We start from the raw sequence: 19,585 nt of genomic DNA on the forward strand, positions 1-19,585 counted from the left end.
GGACTTAAGGTGTGCCTCAAATTTCTTTAAGGATCTTAAGAGTGTGAGAATTTGAAAGGCATTGTCAAATGAGAGCTGCACAGGAAACCTGAGGTGAAAGCTTATTTCAAAAGACCCAGGAGAATGGCTTTTCTAATGGCATGAAATCCAATTGTATTCACGGAAAACTCAAAAAACTAAGAGAATTATAGTAGCAAAAACACTGTTTGCGAGCTTGGACTAAAAGAGACCAAGATAGTATGAACTAAAAATAGTCCTTTGAGTCTTAGAATTCCCACCAGGAGGAAGCAGGCTGAAAAAGCAGCTACAAACACGGGTCATTCCTTATGAAAAGGACAGAACCAAGAGCTCAAAAAGTAAAGCAAACAGCCATGGAGAAGCATTCCCATGGTTAGGCCTAAGTCCTCACTGAAGAACTGACAGCATGCTTCAGGCTGTGTTTCAAAACTGCTATGGACTAGTGTGCCTCCCATCTTCTTTCAATGGGAGAGTCCTTAGCAGGTTACCAGAGTGTTCCATTTTGAGTGGTAGAGAACTGTCTTCCTTAATTCCCAAGTGTTCAGATGGAGAGGACTTGCACTCAAGGGACTCTACTTCAGACACCTTATTCCTGCTGTACCTGATTAAGATGGTAAGATCTTGGACTCAAGCCCTAACCCAATGCCAGGAGAACTGAGATTTGTGGGGGGTATGGCGGGGAGGTGAGTGTATTTTTCATGTGGGAGGAATACAAAAAATTGTGGCCGGTGGGTAAATCATGCTGCTTTTAAAATGTGTCAATAGGTTTTTAAATATTCATTCCATTTTTTAAAAAAAGACCATGGGCCTACCTTTGTGACTTTCTCCTAACAGAATATGGTGAATGTGATGCTCTGTGTATTCCAAGGCTAGGTTACAAAAGACAACAGAGCTTCCTCCTTGCTCTGCAGCTCAGGCAGCTTTCTTGGAATTGAGCCCCCCATCTTCAAAGTTCAGGCCACAAAGAGTCTAGGTGTGCCAGTATAAGTGTTTCAGCTGCCTGTCCCAGCTATAGTCCAGCACCAATAGCCAGCATCAACACCACCAGATGTGAGTGAACAAATCTTCAAACAGTTCCAGCCCCAAGCCTTTCAGCTGCCCCACCTGAAGCTAGGGGAAGAGAACAAGCTGTCCTAGCCATACTTTTCCTAACAGTAGGTTTGTGAAGAAAATAAATGTTATTTATTTAAGCCACTAAACTTTGGGGAGTTTGTTAAGAAAAAAACAAAAATATAAACAAAAATGGATGACAGAAAGAGTTAAAAAGACACATAATTTATATATTAGAAATTGGTCTCCATTAAAGTGGGAAGTAATAAATGTTATGATTATTTTTATTTTAAAAATTTATTCATTTGGGAGAGATACAGAGAGACAGAGCACAAGCAGGCAGAGAGGCAGAGGAGAGGGAGAAGCAGACTCCCTGCTGAGCTGGGAGCCTGACATGGGACTCGATCCCAGGACCTGGAGATCATGACCTGAGCCACTTAACCATCTGAGTCACCCAGGTGCCCCTAAGATTAATTTAATAATAACAAACAGTGCTAATGAGAAGAAGCCCATAACTAGAAGCAAGATCTAATGAGATTTTCTTTCCATTTCCCCCCATTTGGGATGTCTTTACCTGTGCATTTTTTTATATATGACCTTTATTATGTTGAAGTATGTTCCTTCTAAACCTACTTTGTTGAGGGTTTTTATCATGAATGGATGTTGCACTCTGTCAAATGCGTTTTTTTTTTTTAAGATTTTATTTATTTATTTGACAGACAGAGATCACAAGTAGGAAAAGAGGCAGGCAGAGAGAGAGAGGAAAAAGCAGGCTCCCCACCGAGCAGAGAGCCCAATGCGGGGCTAGATTCCAGGACGCCGGAATCACGACCTGTGCCAAAGGCAGAGGATTTAAGCCACTGAGCCACCCAGGTGCCCCTCACATGCTTTTCCTACATCTTTTGAAATGATCAGGTGATTCTCCTTTTATTAATTTGGTGTATCACAATGATTGATTTGCAGATATTAAAACACCCCCATAACCTAGGAATAAATCCCATTTGATCATGGTGATGATTTTTTTTAAGGTATTGTTGGATTCAGTTTGCAAGTATTTTATTGAGGATTTTTGCATCCATGTTCACCAAAGATACTGGCTTAGAGTTCTTTTTGTGGTGTCTGTTTCGTTTTGGTGTCAGGTAATACTGGCCTCATAGCATGAATTTGGAGTTTTTCCTTCCTTTTCTGTTTTTTGGAATAGTTTAAGAATAGGTACTAACTCTTCCTTTAAATGCTCAGTAGAATTTGCCTCTGGTCCTAGACTTGTGTTTGTTCATAGTTTTTTGATTAATGATTCAATTTCTTTGCTGCTTATCAGTCTGTTCAAATTTTCTATTCTTGTTCAGTTTTGGTAATTTATATGTTTCTACGAATTTATCCATTTCTTCTACATTGTCCAAATTGTTGACATATAGTTGTTCATAATATTCTTTTATAATTGTCTGCATTTCTGTGGTGTTGGTTATTTCTCCTCTCTCATCTGTGATTTTATTTGGGTCCCTTTTCTCTTCTTTCTGGTAACTCTGGCTAAAGCCTTACCGGTTTTATTAATTTTTTCAAAGAACCATCTCCTGGTTTCATTGATCTCTTCTATGTTTATCTTTTTAAAGTTTCTATAGTGTTTATTTCTGCTCTGATTTTTAAAAAGATTTATTTGAGAGAGAGAGTGGGGAGAGGGTCAAATGGAGAGGGTGTGAGAGAATCCTCAAGTAAACTCCCCGCTGAGTACAGAGCGAGAAGCAGGGCTCAATCCCAGGACTCTGAGATCATGACCTGAGCTGAAATCAAGAGTCTGCTGCTTAACCAAATGAGCTACCAGGTACCCCTACTTCTGCTCTAATTTTTATTATCTCCTTCCTTCCACTGACTTTAGGCTTCATTTGTTGTTCTTTTTCTAGCTTCATTAGGTGAAGGATAAGTTGTTGTAGATTTTTCTTGTTTCTTGAGGTAGGCCTGTATTGCTACATACCTCCCTCTTAGAACCATTTTTACTGTGTCTCAAAAGTTTGGGCAATTGTGTTTTCATTTTCATTTGCTTCCATGTATTTTTAAATTTATTCTTTTATTTCCTCATTGGTCCATTCATTGTTTAGTAGACTGTTACTTAAACAACATGTATTTATGGTCTTTCAGATTGTTTCTTGTGGCTGACTTCTAATTTAATAGTACTGTGATTAGAAAAGGTGCACGGTATGACTTCAATCTTCTTGTATTGTATTGTATTGTCTTCTTGTATTATTAAGATCGGTTTTGTGGGTATTATGGAGGACACCTATTGCATGGAGCACTGGCTGTGGTGCATAAACAATGAATTTTAGAACACTTAAAAAAATTAAATTAAATTTTTAAAAAATAGAGAATTGCTTTATGGCCCAATATGTGATCTATTCTACAGAATGTTCCAGAATGTGGATTCTGTTGTTTAAGGATGGAATATTTTTAATATATCTCTTTAGTCCATCTAGTCCAGTATAGAGCCACTGTTTCCTTGGCTTTCTGATCTGTCCATTGATATAAGTGGTATGTTAAAGTACCCAACTATTGATTATTTCTATTCCTTCCTAAAATATCCAAATTGTACATTGTCTTCATGGATACTTTTGCAATTAGGAATAAAAGCAATGAATTTCATTTAAAACATATATAATAAAAATAAAGCACCCTAGTATTATATTATTATCAATTAGTTCTTTTATGTTAGTCATTAATTAATTGTGTTATGAACTTGGGTGATCCCACGTTGGGTGCATAAATATTTACAATTGATAGCTCTTCTTCCAGTCAGATTGTCCTCTTTATTATGATATAGTGCCCTTGTCTCTTATGACACTCTTTCTTTTAGACTCTATTTTGTCCAATATAAGTATTACTATTCTGGCTCTTTTGATATCCATTTGCATGATACATGTTTTTCCATCCCCTGACATTCAATCTGCAGGTGTCCTTATGACAAAAATAAAACTCTTGCTAGTGGCTTATAGATGGGTCTTGTTTTTTCTTCTTCTTCTTTTAAAATCATTTTTATTTTTATTTATTTTAATTTTATTTATTTATTTATTTCTTCTTTTCAATTGATTTTTTAATTTTTTGTAAACATATAGTGTATTTTTATCCCCAGGGGTACAGGTCTGTGAATTGCCAGGTTTACACATTTCACAGCATTCACCATAGCACATACCCTCCCCAATGTCCATAACCCCACCACCCTCTCCTGAGCCCCCTCCCACCAGCAACCCTCAGTTGTTTTGTGAGATTAAGAGTCTCTTATGCTTTGTCTCCCTCCTGATCCTATCTTCTTTCATATATTCTTTTCCTACCTCCCAAACTCCCCACGTTGCATCTCCACTTCCTCATATTAGGGAGATCATAAGATAGTTGTCTTCAATTGACTTATTTCACTAAGCATAATACCCTCTAGTTCCATCCATGTCGTCACAAATGGCAAGATTTCATTTCTTTTGATGGCTCCATAGTGTGTGTGTATGTATGTATGTACATATATATATATATATATATACATACATATACATACATACATATATATACATATATACATACATACATATATATACATACATTATTTATATATATATATATATATATATATATACATACATAATATCTAATATCTTCTTCATCCATTCATCTGTTGATGGACATCTAGGTTCTTTCCATAGTTTGGCTATTCTGGACATTGCTGCTATAAACATTCGGGTGCACGTGTACCTTCGGATCACTACATTTGTGTCTTTAGGGTAAATATGCAGTAGTGCAATTGCTGGGTCATAGGGTAGCTCTATTTTCAGCTTTTTGAGGAACCTCATGCTATTTTCCAGAGTAGTTGCTCCAACTTTCAGTCCAACAGTGTAGGAGGGTTCCCCTTTCTCCACATCCTTGCCAGCATCTGTCATTTCCTGACTTGTTAATTTTAGCAATTTTGACTGGTGTGAGGTGGTATGTCTTTCCGGTTTTGATTTGTATTTCCCTGACATTGAGTGATGTGGAGCACTTTTTCATGTGTCTGTTGGCCATCTGGATGTCCTCTTTGCAGAAACATCTGTTCATGTCCTCTGCCCATTTCTTGATTGGATTGTTCATTCTTTGGGTGTTGAGTTTGCTGAGCCCTTTATAGATTTGGGATATAGCCCTTTATCTGATATGTCGTTTACAAATATTTTCTCCCATTCTATCAGTTGTTTTTTGGTTTTGTTAACTGTTTCCTTTTGCTGTGCAAAAGCTTTTGATCTTGATGAAGTTCTAGTAGTTCATTTTTGCCCTTGCTTCCCTTGCCTTTGGCGATGTTCCTAGGAAGAAGTTGCTGCAGCTGAGGTCAAAGAGGTTGCTGCCTCTGTTCTCCTCAAGGATTTTGATAGATTCCTTTTTCACACTGAGGTCCTTCATCCATTTTGAGTCTATTTTAGTCTGCGGTGCAAGGAAATGGTCCAGTTTCATTTTTCTATATGTGGCTGTCCAATTTTCCCAACACCATTTTTTGAAGAGGCTGTCTTTTTTCTATTGGACATTCCTTCCTGCTTTGTCGAAGACTAGTTGACCATAGAGTTGAGGGTCTATTTCTGGGCTCTCTATTCTGTTCCATTGATTATGTGTCTGTTTTTGTGCCAGTACCATGCTGTCTTGATGATGACAGCTTTGTAATAGAGCTTGAAGTCTGGAAATGTGATGCCACCAACGTTAGCTTTCTTTTTCAATATTCCATTGGCTATTCAAGGTCTTTTCTGGTTCCATAAAAATTTTAGGATTATTTGTTCCATTTCTTTGAAAAAAAATGGTTGGGATTTTGATAGGGATTGCATTAAATGTGTAGATTGAGGTAGCATAGACATTTTCACAGTATTTATTCTTCCAATCCATGAGCATGGAACATTTTTCCATTTCTTTGTGACTTCCTCAATTTCTTTCATGAGTACTTTATAGTTTTCTGAGTATAGATTCCTTACCTCTTTGGTTAGGATTATTCCGAGGTATCTTATGGTTTGGGGTGTAATTGTAAATAGGATTGACTCCTTAATTTCTTTTTCTTCTGTCTTGTTGTTGGTGTAAAGAAATGCAACTGATTTCTGTGCATTTATTTTTATATCCTGACACTTACCTGAATTCCGGTACAAGCTCTAGCAGTTTTGGAGTGGAGTCTTTTGGGTTTTCCACATATAGTATCATATCATCTGCAAAGACTGATAGTTTGACCTCTTCTTTGCCGATTTGGATGCCTTTAATTTCTTTTTGTTCTGACTGCTGAGGAAGACTTCTAGTACTATGTTGAATAGCAGTGGTGATAACGGACATCCCTGCCATGTTCCTGATCTGAGCAGAAAAGCTTTCAGTTTTTCTCCATTGAGGATGATATTTGCGGTGGGTTTTTCATAGATGGCTTTGATAATATTGAGGTATGCGCCCTCGATCCCTACACTTTGATGAGTTTTGATCAGGAAGGGATGCTGTACTTTGTCAAATGCTTTTTCAGCATCTATTTAGAGTATTGTATGGTTCTTGTTCTTTCTTTTATTAATGTATGATATCACATTGATTTGCAGATGTTGAACCAACCTTGGAGCCATGGAATAAATCCCACTTGGTCGTGGTGAATAATCCTTTCAATGTACTGTTGGATCCTATTGGCTAGTATTTTGGGGAGAATTTTCGCATCTGTGTTCATCAAGGATATTGGTCTTTAGCTCCCTTTTTGATGGGATCCTTGTCTCGTTTTGGGATCAAGGTGATGATGGCCTCATAAAATGAGTTTGGAAGTTTCCTTCCATTTCTATTTTTTGGAACAGTTTCAGGAGAATTGAAATTAATTCTTCTTTAAATGTTTGATAAAATTCCCCTGGGAAGCCGTCTGGCCCTGGGCTTTTGCTTATTTGGAGATTTTTGAGGACTTTCAATCTCCTTACTGGTTATGAGTCTGTTCAGGTTATCTATTTATTCCTGGTTCAATTGTGGTAGTTTATATGTCTCTAGGAATGTATCCATTTCTTCCTGATTGTCAAATTTGTTGGCGTAAAGTTGCTCATAGTATGTTCTTATAATTGTTTGTATTTCTTTGGTGTTGGTTGTAATCTCTCCTCTTTCATTCATGATTTTATTATTTGGGTCCTTTCTCTTTTCTTTTTGATAAGTTGGCCAGGGGCTTATCAATCTTATTAATTCTTTCAAAGAATCAGCTCCTAGCTTCGTTGATTTGTTCTATTGCTTTTTTAGCTTTTATTTCATTGATTTCTGCTCTGATCTTTATGATTTCTCTTCTCCTGCTGGGTTTAGGCTTTCTTTCTTGTTCTTTCTCCAGCTCCTTTAGGTGTAAGGTTAGGTTGTATGTTTGAGAACCTTCTTGTTTCTTGAGAAAGGCTTGTATTGCTATACATTTTCCTCTTAGGACTGCCTTTGCTGTGTCCCACAGATTTTAAACCACTGTGTTTTCATTATCATTTGTTTCCATGAATTTTATCAATTCTTCTTCAGTTTCCTGTTAGACTCATTCATTCTTTAGAAGGATGCTGTTTAGTCTCCATGTATTTGGGTTCTTTCCAAATTTCCTCTTGTGATTGAGTTCTAGCTTCAGGGCATTGTGGTCTGAAAATATGCAGGGAATGATCCCAATCTTTTGATACCGGTTGAGATTTGCTTTATTCTTTTTTTCTTAATCCACTCTGACATCCTATGTCTTTTGATTGGACCACTTACCCCAGGTCTAAAGTAATTATTGATAGATATGTATTTATCATTTTACTGCTTGCTTTGTGGTTGTTTCTGGAGATTGTCTCTGATCATTTTTTGTGTCTTTGATGTTTCACTGGTTTTCTTTAGTGATATATTTGGATTTCTTTCTCCTCTTTGAGTATTTATCGAAGGTTTTGTTTTCTTTTTAGAGAGGGCACAAGCGGAGTGGGGAGAAGGAAAGAGAATCTTAAGCAGACTCCATGACTGGAATAGAGTGCAGTGCAGGGCTCAATCTCACAACCCTGAGATTATGACCTGAGCTGAAATCAAGTCAGATGCTTAACCAACTAAGCCACACAGACACCACTATTAGTGGGTTTTGATATATAATTTGTATATAACCTCTTCTGCATATAGCAGTCTATATTAAGCTCCTGGTCATTTAAGTTTGACCCCATTCTTTTCTCTTCTTCTCCCCATGCTTTAGGTAAGGTATTATACTTTTATATCCTTTTTTCCTGAGTTCCTTAATTTATTTTTTATATAAATGTTCATTTTTGTTACTTTTGGGTTTCCTGCCTTTATATTGTTACTTTTGGTCTCTTCTTTCCACTCAAAGAGTCCTCTTTAATATTTCTTGTGGGGCTAGTTTAGTAGTCACAAACTCCTTTAGTTTTTATCTGGGAAACTCTCTCTTTCCTATTCTGAGTAATAGGCTTGCTGGAGAGAGTATTCTTGGCTCCAGATTTTTCCCATTCACCACGTTGAATAGATAATACCACTCCCTTCTGGCTTGCAAAGTTTCTGCTGAAAAAGTTCCCACTAGCCTTAAGGGGTTTCCCCTGGAAGTTACTGATTTGCTTTCCTGCTTTTAACATGTTTTCTTTATCAGCATATTTTGCAAATTCAATTACAATAGGTCTTGGTGTTGGCCTACTTTTGTTGATTTTGATAGTTTTCTGTGTCTCCTGGATCTTGATGTCTGTTGCCTTCCCTAGATTAGGGAAGTTTTCTGCTATTATTTCTTGAAATAAATTTTCTTACACCTTTTTTCTCTCATCTTCTACTGGGATTCCTATAACATGAATGTTATTACATTTGATGGAGTCGCTGAGTTCCCTAGGTCTGGTCTCATTTTGCATAATTCTTCTTTCTCCCCCTTCTTTGGCTTCATTGCTTTCCATTCCTTTGACTTCTTAGTGGTTAATTTGTTCCTCTGTTTTTTCCAGCCTGCTGTTCATTGTTCATTAGGTGTGTTTATCTCATTTATTCCACTCTTCATCTCTGATTCTTTCTTAGGGTCTTTAAGGGTCTCATTGATGTTGTCCATTCTTTTCTCACGTCCAGAGAGTATCCGTATGGTCACTGCTTTAAATCCTCCATCAGGCATGATATTTACATCTGTCTCACTTCAATCTCTGGACCCGTGGCCTTATCCTGTTCTTTCACTTGAGATAAATTCCTCTGTTTTCTCATTTTATCTAAGTATCTACCAGCTTCTCTGTGTTAGAAAAGCCAGTTATGTCACCTGCTCCCCAAAGTAATGGACTTATGAAAAAAGACGTCATGTAGCACGCAGGGTCTCATGCTTAGGGGAGTATCTCTAGTGTGTGCAGCATGCACTCTGCTGTTGTGTTCTGGCTGCTCTATCCTTCAGGCCAGACATCTGCAGAGGCTCTCCCTCACTGCTGTGGGCAGTGTTTGATACCTGGACCTGAATGTAGCTACTTTTAACTAGGTGTGCTCTGGTGTGCTTGTGAAATGAGACCTGTCACTGCCTCCACTGTAACTGAGGCCCTCCTGAATCTGGTCAGATGTGGTGTGACAGGGGCTTGTGCTGATTTACTCGGGGAAAGGCCTGCTGTGGTGTAACTGAAGCAAGAATGACTGAGCAGGGCAGTTCCACTGGAGTGCAAGGGGATGGTGCTCGGCAGATTAGGCAGCCAGTGTCCGAGCTGCACTACTTCCCACAGATGGCTCTGTAAACTTGTGCTGAGGTACCAGCTGGTTCCTTTGTTCCTAGAGAGGGATCTCTGTGAACACTGACTCTCAGGGAAATGCTCTGAGAAGAGTGAGTAATTTCCCTACTGTATACCCCAGACACTGTTCAGATCACCATTTCCTTGCTGTATGCTCCCTGCTGTTTGCCTGCCTTCTCTCCAAGAGCAGCACAGTGCCTATACAGGCTCTATCCCAGCCAAGACAAATGACCTTTAGAATTCCAGGTTTTAAGCCCTCCTAATTGTAAGAACTCGTGAAATTAAGCTCCTCTCACTTCCCAAGCCAGTGGCTACAGGGAAACCTCTTTGTGCAGTCCCATGTCTCGCTCCTGCCCTTCTCCATGACGACTCCCTCTCCTCTGCAGCAACCAGGATCTGTTTCTCTCCTAAACCACATCTCTGTACTTTCTACCTTCTTTGATGTGGCCTCTTCTCTCTATTAGTGGACTTTCTTCTATTAGTCTTCAGGGATTAGGTGAACCTAGGCTCCTCTTACTCTGCCACCATCTTCCTTTCTCTTAAGATATTTTTCTAAGATTCCCTTCAATTTCAAATTATTACAACTGGCAGGAACACCTTTACAGACTTTCCCCTCAAGTTAGGGGAAAAGAAAAACTCACAAGCAGAGAGACAATATGATTTGAACTATAATAGCTGAAATACTAGAAAAACTACCAAAATTTGACCTTTTACCTGATCTCCATTAACTGAAATTCTAAAAGAAATAGGCAGCTTTGAGTATTTTTTAATCAATCCAATACTCAATCATTATTCTACTTTCATCAGTGAGGAAATAAAGAGAATATTATGAAATCATTTTTAATCTTTTCAGTAGAAAACCAAAGGTACTGTCCTTTGGCACTATTTAAATTGAATATAACTTCTCCTTTATCTTACTCCAACCTTGTTTATGTGGGGAGTTAAGTAAGACCATCTCATCTTTATGTTGTGCCACAGAGCTTTCCCATATCATACAAATAGGCTTTGAAAAAAATTTTTTTTTTTGGAATTCAAACTGCTTACCTACTATTTGTCTCAGATAACTCCATTAAATAAAACCTGATAATTTACAGCTGTATTCTTGAAATAATGTAATAAATGTTTATTCCATTAATTACATACTGAGCTATTAAAGTACATATCTTTCTATTTAAACTAAAAGAAGACAGATAAAAACAACTGTGTTTTCTGAGAATGTAGGATCTCTGCCAAGAACAGGATCAACACCAGTGTTATACACAAGAACCAGGTTAAAAGAGTATCTAATTGTGAGTTGTAATTTTGGATTAGCAAGATTTCAAAACAGGAAAGCTGAAGGCCCAGTGTTCATCTTTTCCTCCCTAGATGGTGAAATGTATGGATAAGTCTACACTTTATAACAAGTTCATAAAACATAATAAAGTAAATAGTAGAGAGCAGATCCTACAACCAAGATTTGATGAAAATGGTTATGGGAGGCACTGAGTGAGAGACTAAAGATATGAATGGAGAAAAGAAACAGGACTCTATCTTTCTGAGCCTAACTCCTCATCAGATCATGGAGTCAGCAAGGCATAAGTTGGTAAAAGTCTCCTTTTTAAGAAGAAAAAATGTCTACAGAGGTAAAGTTAAGTTCCACTACAGTGACTTTTTTATTATTTTATAAGTGGTAATTTGCAAGACAACTAGGGGAGATGTCTCATAAAATTTGTTTAGACAGTGACATACGGATAGACATATAGATCAATGCATTAGAATTGGCAATCTAAAGAGAAATTGCTACATTATGGTGAACTGACATTCAATGAGGGTATAAAACAATTACATGGAATAAAAATAGTCTTTTTAACAAATGGTACTGGGACAAATGGATATCCACATGCAAAGTAATAAAATTAGACCTCTACCTCATAGCATATATACAAAATTAACTCAAAACATAATAGCTAAAACTATAAAACTCTTAGAAAAAAACATAGTTGTATCATTTGTGACTGGCTTTGGCAACAGTTTCTTAGATATGACACCAAAAGACAAAAAAAGATTAAGTATATTTCATCAAAATTAAAAACATCTTTGCTTCAAACATCACCATCAATAAAGTGAAAAGGCAAGCTACTAAATAAAAGATTTGAAAATCTTATATCTGATAGGGGATCTGTATATAGGACATGTAAATAACTCTTACAATAATGAAAAGACAATCCAATAAACAAACAGGCAAAATAATTGATTCATTCTTTAAGGAAGATATAGAAATGGATAATTACACACATAGAAAGATGAGATGCTCAACATAATTAAGTTTCTGTTTGTTTGTTTGTTTTTAAACATTTTATTTATTTGACAGAGAAAGAGAACACAAGCAGGGGGAGATGCAGAGGGAGAGGGCGAGGGAGAAGCAGGCCCCCAGCTGAGCAGGGAGCCTAGTAAAGGGCTTGATGCTAGGACCCTGGGATCACGACCTGAGCTAAAGTCAGATACTTAACCAATTGAGCCACCCAGCCACCCCTCAACATCATTAGTTTTAAGGAAAATGCAAATCAAAACCACAAGATTGATGGAACTCATCAAGTATATGATACCTAACTAAACAAGTCAGTCAGAGAAAAACAAATACCATAAGATTTTACTCATCTGTGGACTTTAAGAAACAAACAGATGAACATAGGGAAGGGGGAGAAAAGAGAAAGGGAGCAAACCATAAAAAATTCGTAACTAAAGAGAAAAAACAGTGTTGTAGTGTAGGTGGGTAGGGGGTAGGCTAGATGAATGATGGGGATTAAGGCGGGCACTTGTGATGAGCACTGGGTGTTGTATGTAAGTGATCAATCACTGAATGCTACTCCTGACACCAATATGTTACCTAACTAAAATTTAAATAAATCTTGAAACAAATGAACAAATAAAACCCCACAAAATGCCATTTCACATCCACTAGAATGACTATAATAAAAACAACAGATAACAACAAATATTGGCCCAAAAAAAAAGGAAAAATGAGAACCATCAAACACTGCTAATGAAAATGTAAAATGGTGCAGCCATGTTGGAAAACAGTGTTAGGGTTAAAAAGGGGGGGGTTAGAGAGCTACCATATGACCCCGCAATTCCATTTATAAGTATATATGCAAGAGAAATGAAAACATGTTCACATAAAAACTTGTACATGTGTGTCCACAATGACATTATCAACAATAACTAAAAACCAAAATAACCCAGGGTGGCTGGATGGCTCAGTCATGAAGCGTCTGCCTTCAGCTCAAGTCATGATCCTAGTCCTGAGATCAAGTCCTGTGTCAGGCTCCCTACTCATCAACAAGCCTGCTTCTTTCTCTCCCACTCCCCCTGCTTGTGTTCCCTCTCTCTCTGTCTCTGTCAAATAAATAAATAATAAAATCTTAAAAAACAAACAAACACAAAGGTCCACCAACTAATAAGTAATAAATAAAATGCGGCACGTCCATACAGTGGGATACTATTCGGCAATAAAAAGAAATAAAAAAGTACTGACACATGCTACAAAATAGGTATTGAAATGAAATGAAATGAAATGAAAACATTATGCTAAATGAAAGAAGGTAGTCACAAAGGACCACACATTGTGTGATTCCATTGACGTGAAATTTCCAAAATAGGCAAATCTATAGAGACAGAGAGTAGAGTAGTGGTTCCCAAGGGCTAACAAGAGTAGGGAAGGGGAAACTAGCATAGGGAAACAGGTAAAAGATACAAGTTTCTTTTTAGGGTGACAAAATGTTCTAAAATTGATGGTGGTACTCTTTGAATATGTATGTTATGCTCATTTTTATCTCAAAGTTGTTACCAAAAAATGTAGGAGGTATATAAAATTAATAGAACAAATCTGTATTTCACTGCTCAAAGCACTGAGTAACTTATTTCCCAAAATCAAGTGATTCTGAAGTCCCAAAACTAATTAAAAATTACCTTATGTTTTAGCATATTAATCTGAATATCCGTTTCAGCATGACTGGTTCTTAAATCTCCGTGGAAACTAAGATCTTCATTTTCATATTCACTTAACTTTTTTCTTGTCACTTTTAAAAGTTTCTTAAATCTGTGGAAAGTATAGAATGAGTAAGTCAGGTTCTTTAAGAGTAAAGATTTATTATTTAAATAGATTATATGTTCTATCATATAAGGAAGTCTATAAATTATGATCTCTCATTTGTTCCAATCTCACATTGAGAACATACTAAATAAATTATCATCTTAGGGAGCAACTGACACCACCAAAAGATGAGTTATAGAATGGAAAAAGGTATTTGCAAGTAACATATCAGATAAAGGGCTAGTATCCAAAATCTATAAAGAACTTATCAAACTGAATACCCAAAGAACAAACAATCCAGTCAAGTAATGGGTAGAAGAAACGAACAGACATTTCTCTAAAGAAGACACACAAATGGGCAACAGACACGAAAAAATGCTCAGTATCACTTGGCATCAGGGAAATAAACACAAATCAAAAGCACGAGATATCACCTCACACCTGTCAGAATGGCTAAAATGAACAAGTCAGGAAACAACAGATGTTGTCAGGCATGCAGAGAAAGCAGAAGCCTCTTACACTGTTGATGGGAATGTAAACTGGAGCAGCCACTCTGGAAAACAGTATGGTGGTTCCTCAAAGAGCTGAAAATAGAGCTACCCAACGACCCAGCAATTGCACTACTATGGATTGACCCCAAAGATATAAAGTGATCCAAAGAGGCATCTGCACCCCAATGTTTATAGCAGCAATGTCCATAATAGCCAAAGATGTGGTGCATAAATATATACAATGGAATATTACTCAGCCATTAAAAAAATAAAATCATGCCATTTGCAATGACATGGATTGAACTAAGGTATTATGCTAAGCAAAAGAAGTCCATCAGAATAAGATAATTATCATTTGATTTCCCTCATATGTAGAATTTAAGAAACAAAACAGAGGAGCATAGGGGAAGGCAGGGAAAAATAAAACAAGATGAAATCAGAGCAGGAGACAAACCACAAGAGACTCTAAATTATAGGAAACAAAATTGATGGTTGCTGAAGGGGAGGAGGGGAGGAGGATGGGGTAACCAGATTACGGACATGACACCTGATGTAATTAGCACTGGGTGTTCTAGAAGACTGATGAATCACTGAACTCTACCTCTGAAACTAATAATATACTGTATGTTGATTAATAAAATTTAAATTTAAAAAAATAAGCTAAACCAAGATAACTTTTGATGTGATCAAACAAAAACACATCTAGGTTTTTCGACATTAAAATATTTGTTTGAAGGGAAGAACATTATTAAAAGGAAAGATTACCAAAAAACAAAGATAACTTGCAGAAACTATTCAAGGTAGACAATAAAAAGTGCAGTTGTTACTGTTAAAGGAACTGTAAGGAATCATTAAATATTAAGTATAATATTCTGGCAATAATTTGTATTTAGGTTTTAATAAAGTAAAATTACAGTTAAATCAAGTAATTAATGGTTAAAGTGATCTGAAATATTAGTCTTACCTAGCAATCTCTTTTTCTAATTCACCATTTTTCTTCATTTCTTGATTCAAACTACATTCAAGAGATTGTTTTAACTCAATAAATTTCTTTATCTGTCCCTTTTCATCGTCAGACTTTGAAAGAAAAATTTTAAAGAAAGTTATTTTTAAAAATCTCAGTACACATTCTTCTTCCATAAAATATTATTTCTCATGCATTCATGAGTAACACATATTTAGACAGGTTCATAACAAAAGTTTAAAATTTTATAAATTTTGTAAATTATAACTTATAATTTTAAATTTTATAATTATATAAAGGTTTATAAAACTATATTATCTAAAACTAAAATTATAAATTTTATAAATTATAATTTTAAATTTATATAATGTAGTTTGCAATTTATAATTTTAAATTTAATATAAGGTAGTTTTATAAACCTGATGCCAATAAAAACATATTTCAAATATAAGTACCTTTCTTCAAACAGCTTAAACTGGTTTTACATTTTCATCACTATTTTTTGTAGAAATATATAGTAAATTGCCAAAATTTACTTGTTCACTACAGAGGTTCTTAACCATATTAATACTAAGGGTTAATGAAAAATTTTTTAAAACTGGCTATATTTACATTTTAGTTTCCAAAGATGCCCTAGGAACTTTTTCATCCATAGCTTAAGAGACTCTGGGTTTTGTGAGATCACACCTTTTTAAGACAATCTCTGAAAAATTCCCATGCAGTCCCCATTATAGTTTTGATGGTCATCTGACTTTAGGATGAGATACTCTCATTCTCTCCAAGCATTGCAATTTCTTCTTTTCTATTAACTACGTTTTTTGTCAAATAAAGTCTTCTTGATATTATATAAAAATTTTAGCTTAACTCTTGCAGCTTTTTCTATCACCCTGCTTCCCCCCTTTCACTGGACTTGAACATTCTTTAATGTATCATCTCATCCACAGATTCATCTTTTCATCACTTATTTTCTTCTTTTACATTAAAATCTGAGTTTCAATCCTGGAAACTCAAAATTTTTGAGAGTCATCAAGGATCTTTTTTTGAAGTCCTTATCCTGCTTTACTTCTCAGCAGCAGCTGAAAGCAATGACTTTACCCTCCCCCTCTGCGCTTTTTTTTATACTTTTTTTTTCAGGGTTCCAAGATTCATTGTTTATGCACCACACTCAGTGCTCCATGTAATACATGCCCTCCTTAATACGCTCCACCAGGCTCAACCAACCCTCCAACCCCCTCCCCTCAGTTTGTTTCTCAGAGTCCACAGTCTCTCATGGTTTGTCTCCCCCTCCAATTTCCCCCAAGTCACTTCTCCTCTCCATCTCCCAATGTCCTCCATGTTATTCCTTATGCTCTGCAAGTAAGTGAAACCATATGATAATTGACCCTCTCTGCTTGAATTATTATCCCATTTTATTTCTAAATGACAGCAAGTTCATATATTTAGTCCCTGACCCTTGCTATTCCTTTCAAATCCTCTGAGTTGTTTAAATCTCAAGACTTCAAAACCAGATTCTCTAATATACATCTCCAGCCTTAAACCCTTTACTGAAGTCATCTGTACTTCCTTCTAGTTCCTTGTAGGCAAGGAACCTCAACCACACATTCAAAAACCATTACCTGATGTGGATTACCCTTATAGACAGCTAATTTTTTTAAAAGATTTTAAAAATGTATTTATTTGAAATATACACAGAGTGCACAAATGGGGTGAGGAGAGAGAGGGGAAGAAGCAGACTTCCAGCTGAGGAGGGAGCCCAATGCAGGGCTCAATCCCAGAACCCTGAGATCATGGTCTGAGCTGAAAGCAGGTGCTGAACTGACTGAGCTACTCAAGTGCCCCTAGATAGCTAGTCTTGTTCATTTCATGTTGATTCTTTTTGGTATTACTGAGTTTATTGTTACTTTATCATTTCATGAGGCACCCTTACCCTTAGGTTGCTGACCATTATATTTTGTCTTGCTTTTCTTTTAGGATGCAAAGGTTCTGCGCAAGGGTGATTATAAATTGTTTGCCTCTTTTCTTTTGAATAATTGCCTATTCCATAGAGACTTGATCTTATGGAAGTCTTCTGAAGTTCTTTTCAGACACATATTTGACTATATTGTTCGGAAGCTTAAGTCAGCCTAGAACTACCTCTTCTTCCCAATTCAGATTCTTCACCTCAAAACTGTGTCTATTAAATATCTTAACCCAGGTAGTCTCTGGCCTGGGGATTCATGAGATAGGAACCTTCTAGGAAGTTAGGACTATGGACTGAGTAGGTTGAAAGCTAAGTTTTTGTTTCACAGGGTAGACCTTAAAGTGGCTAATAATTTTATGTCAGAACCATAATTCATTTCCATTGGAATCTACAGACTATCTACCAATATTCTTACAAACTTTATAGTATTTGTTACCTTCCTTAATAGATTTCTGCCTGACACTATAGGGGGGACAACTCCTGGCATTCTCATTCACAGAAGACCACTTACCTACATATTGTCACCTTACTTGCTCAATGAAAAGTACAGTAAAAAATGTGACTAATTTATATGAAATCTAGAAAAAAATAATTTTCAGTGTTTTTTTGGCCACAAAATGGAGCAGTCAACAGAATGGGCTAGTTTCCTTGAGAGGTATAGCTGCAGAATAAAATTTGCAAGTATGCAGCTTTTGTGACTAAAAGAAACTCATGATACATGCATCTACCTCATTGTTCCAACTTAAGAGTCACAATGCAGGGGCACCTGGATGGCTCAGTGGGTTAAAGCCTCTGACTTCAGCTCAGCACAAAGCCTGCTTCCTCCTCTCTCTCTCTGCCTGCCTACCTGTGATCTGTCAAATAAATAAATAAATAAAATCTTAAAAAAAAAAAAAAGATTCACAATGCAGTCTTCTCAGCTTAAATCATTGGTAGCTTCTCCTACAAAGGAGGGTATAAATGGGGTGATAATCCGGTTCTGCTTGATATTAGTTATACAGTTTTCACTATGTATCAGTAAGTTGGAATCCTGGATTGTATATTAATCTTTCCTGAGATTGGATTGTTAAATCTCTGAAAGGCTGATTAACTCAAGTGAATGAAAAAAAAATTAGTTCCTGAACTTACAAGGAATGCTAGGAGCACGATGCTACTATGTAAGGCCCTAACTGAATAGTCATTTCTACTTTTTCACTGGAATCTCTTTTTCTTTTCATAATTAACAAAAAGAAAAATATATTCCTTTAAGAAAAATGTATGCATAATGACCTCTAGTCATTCTTGATGAAGACAATAATTCAAAAATTTATAATTACAAATCATAACAATTACTAAAGTAATCCATCGTCAAATATCATTGAAGGGTTTAGATTACAAGAGAAAGTCAGAATTCAAGATCAAATTATTACTCAAAGTTTGGTAATTTTTAAACATACAGAAAAATATTAGTAGGGACTCAGACATTTGTATAACAAAATTCATGGCAACATTACTAACAATAGCCCAAACGTGGCAAAACCCAATGTCCACTGACAAGTAAATAAAATATTTCTTTTCTTAGACTATCACAACACAACATTTTTTATTATAATCTTACTATAAAAATTATTAATTTGTGAATTAATACAACTTCACCTATAAAGAGGAATTATACTAGTACCAAGTACCAACAATATGAATAAACATTTTTATCAGTGAGAATTTTCATATTACACAAAATATTCTTATATACTACTAATACAGAAAAAAATTCCTTTTCCATAGGACAGAAATTAAGAGACTTACTGAACATGTACTTAACGTGTTTTCCTGAAGCTGTTCAATTTTTTCCACTTGCTTTGTGATGGTATCTTTTAACTCGGCATTTTCAACTTCAAGCCTAAAAAGTATTTTAAAATTATTCTCTCACACACATAAATTTTAAAAGTACTGTATAATTTCATTTTTTTAAAGATTCTATTCATTTAAGAGAGAGAGAGAGAGAGAGCATGAGAAGGAGAGGGTCAGAGAGAGAAGCAGATTCCCCATGGAACAGGGAGCCTGACTTGGAACGTGATCTGGGCCTCTAAGATCATGACCTGAGCCCAAGATAGCTGCCCAACCGAGCCACCCAAGCGTCCCAACACCGTATAATTTCTAAACAAACATCTGAAGGCCCTACATAAATTCTTAAAAATTTTAAAAGTAGATTTGGCAATTGTGTCATTTTTATGGTTGTGCTTTGCAGTTAATATGTAAAATTTAAAGATAATTTGCAAAAAGTATGCATTTCAAAATAGCACAAAGCTGAAATTTTTATCCAGGTTAACACTGATGCATTTATTATCATAAATGATACATTTCTCATACTACACCGCTGATCTGCTTTATAAATAC

General features: G+C 36.1%; 1 protein-coding gene across 1 annotated transcript in view; it reads right to left on the reverse strand.

Moving 5' to 3' along the window:
- Positions 1–1,053: 1,053 nt before the first annotated feature.
- Positions 1,054–19,585, reverse strand: part of LOC132020411 (ankyrin repeat domain-containing protein 26-like) — a 29,879-nt gene continuing 11,347 nt past the window's right edge. The window contains exons 3-6 of the mRNA XM_059404557.1: positions 18,995–19,088; positions 15,250–15,362; positions 13,671–13,800; positions 1,054–1,128 (exon numbers count right to left, since the gene is read on the reverse strand). Coding sequence (XP_059260540.1) covers positions 1,054–1,128; positions 13,671–13,800; positions 15,250–15,362; positions 18,995–19,088 — 412 coding nt within the window. The remainder of the gene's footprint in view (positions 1,129–13,670; positions 13,801–15,249; positions 15,363–18,994; positions 19,089–19,585) is intronic.

The sequence above is a fragment of the Mustela nigripes genome, chromosome 6 (assembly GCF_022355385.1).
Source record: "Mustela nigripes isolate SB6536 chromosome 6, MUSNIG.SB6536, whole genome shotgun sequence".
In the NCBI taxonomy this organism is placed as follows: domain Eukaryota; kingdom Metazoa; phylum Chordata; class Mammalia; order Carnivora; family Mustelidae; genus Mustela; species Mustela nigripes.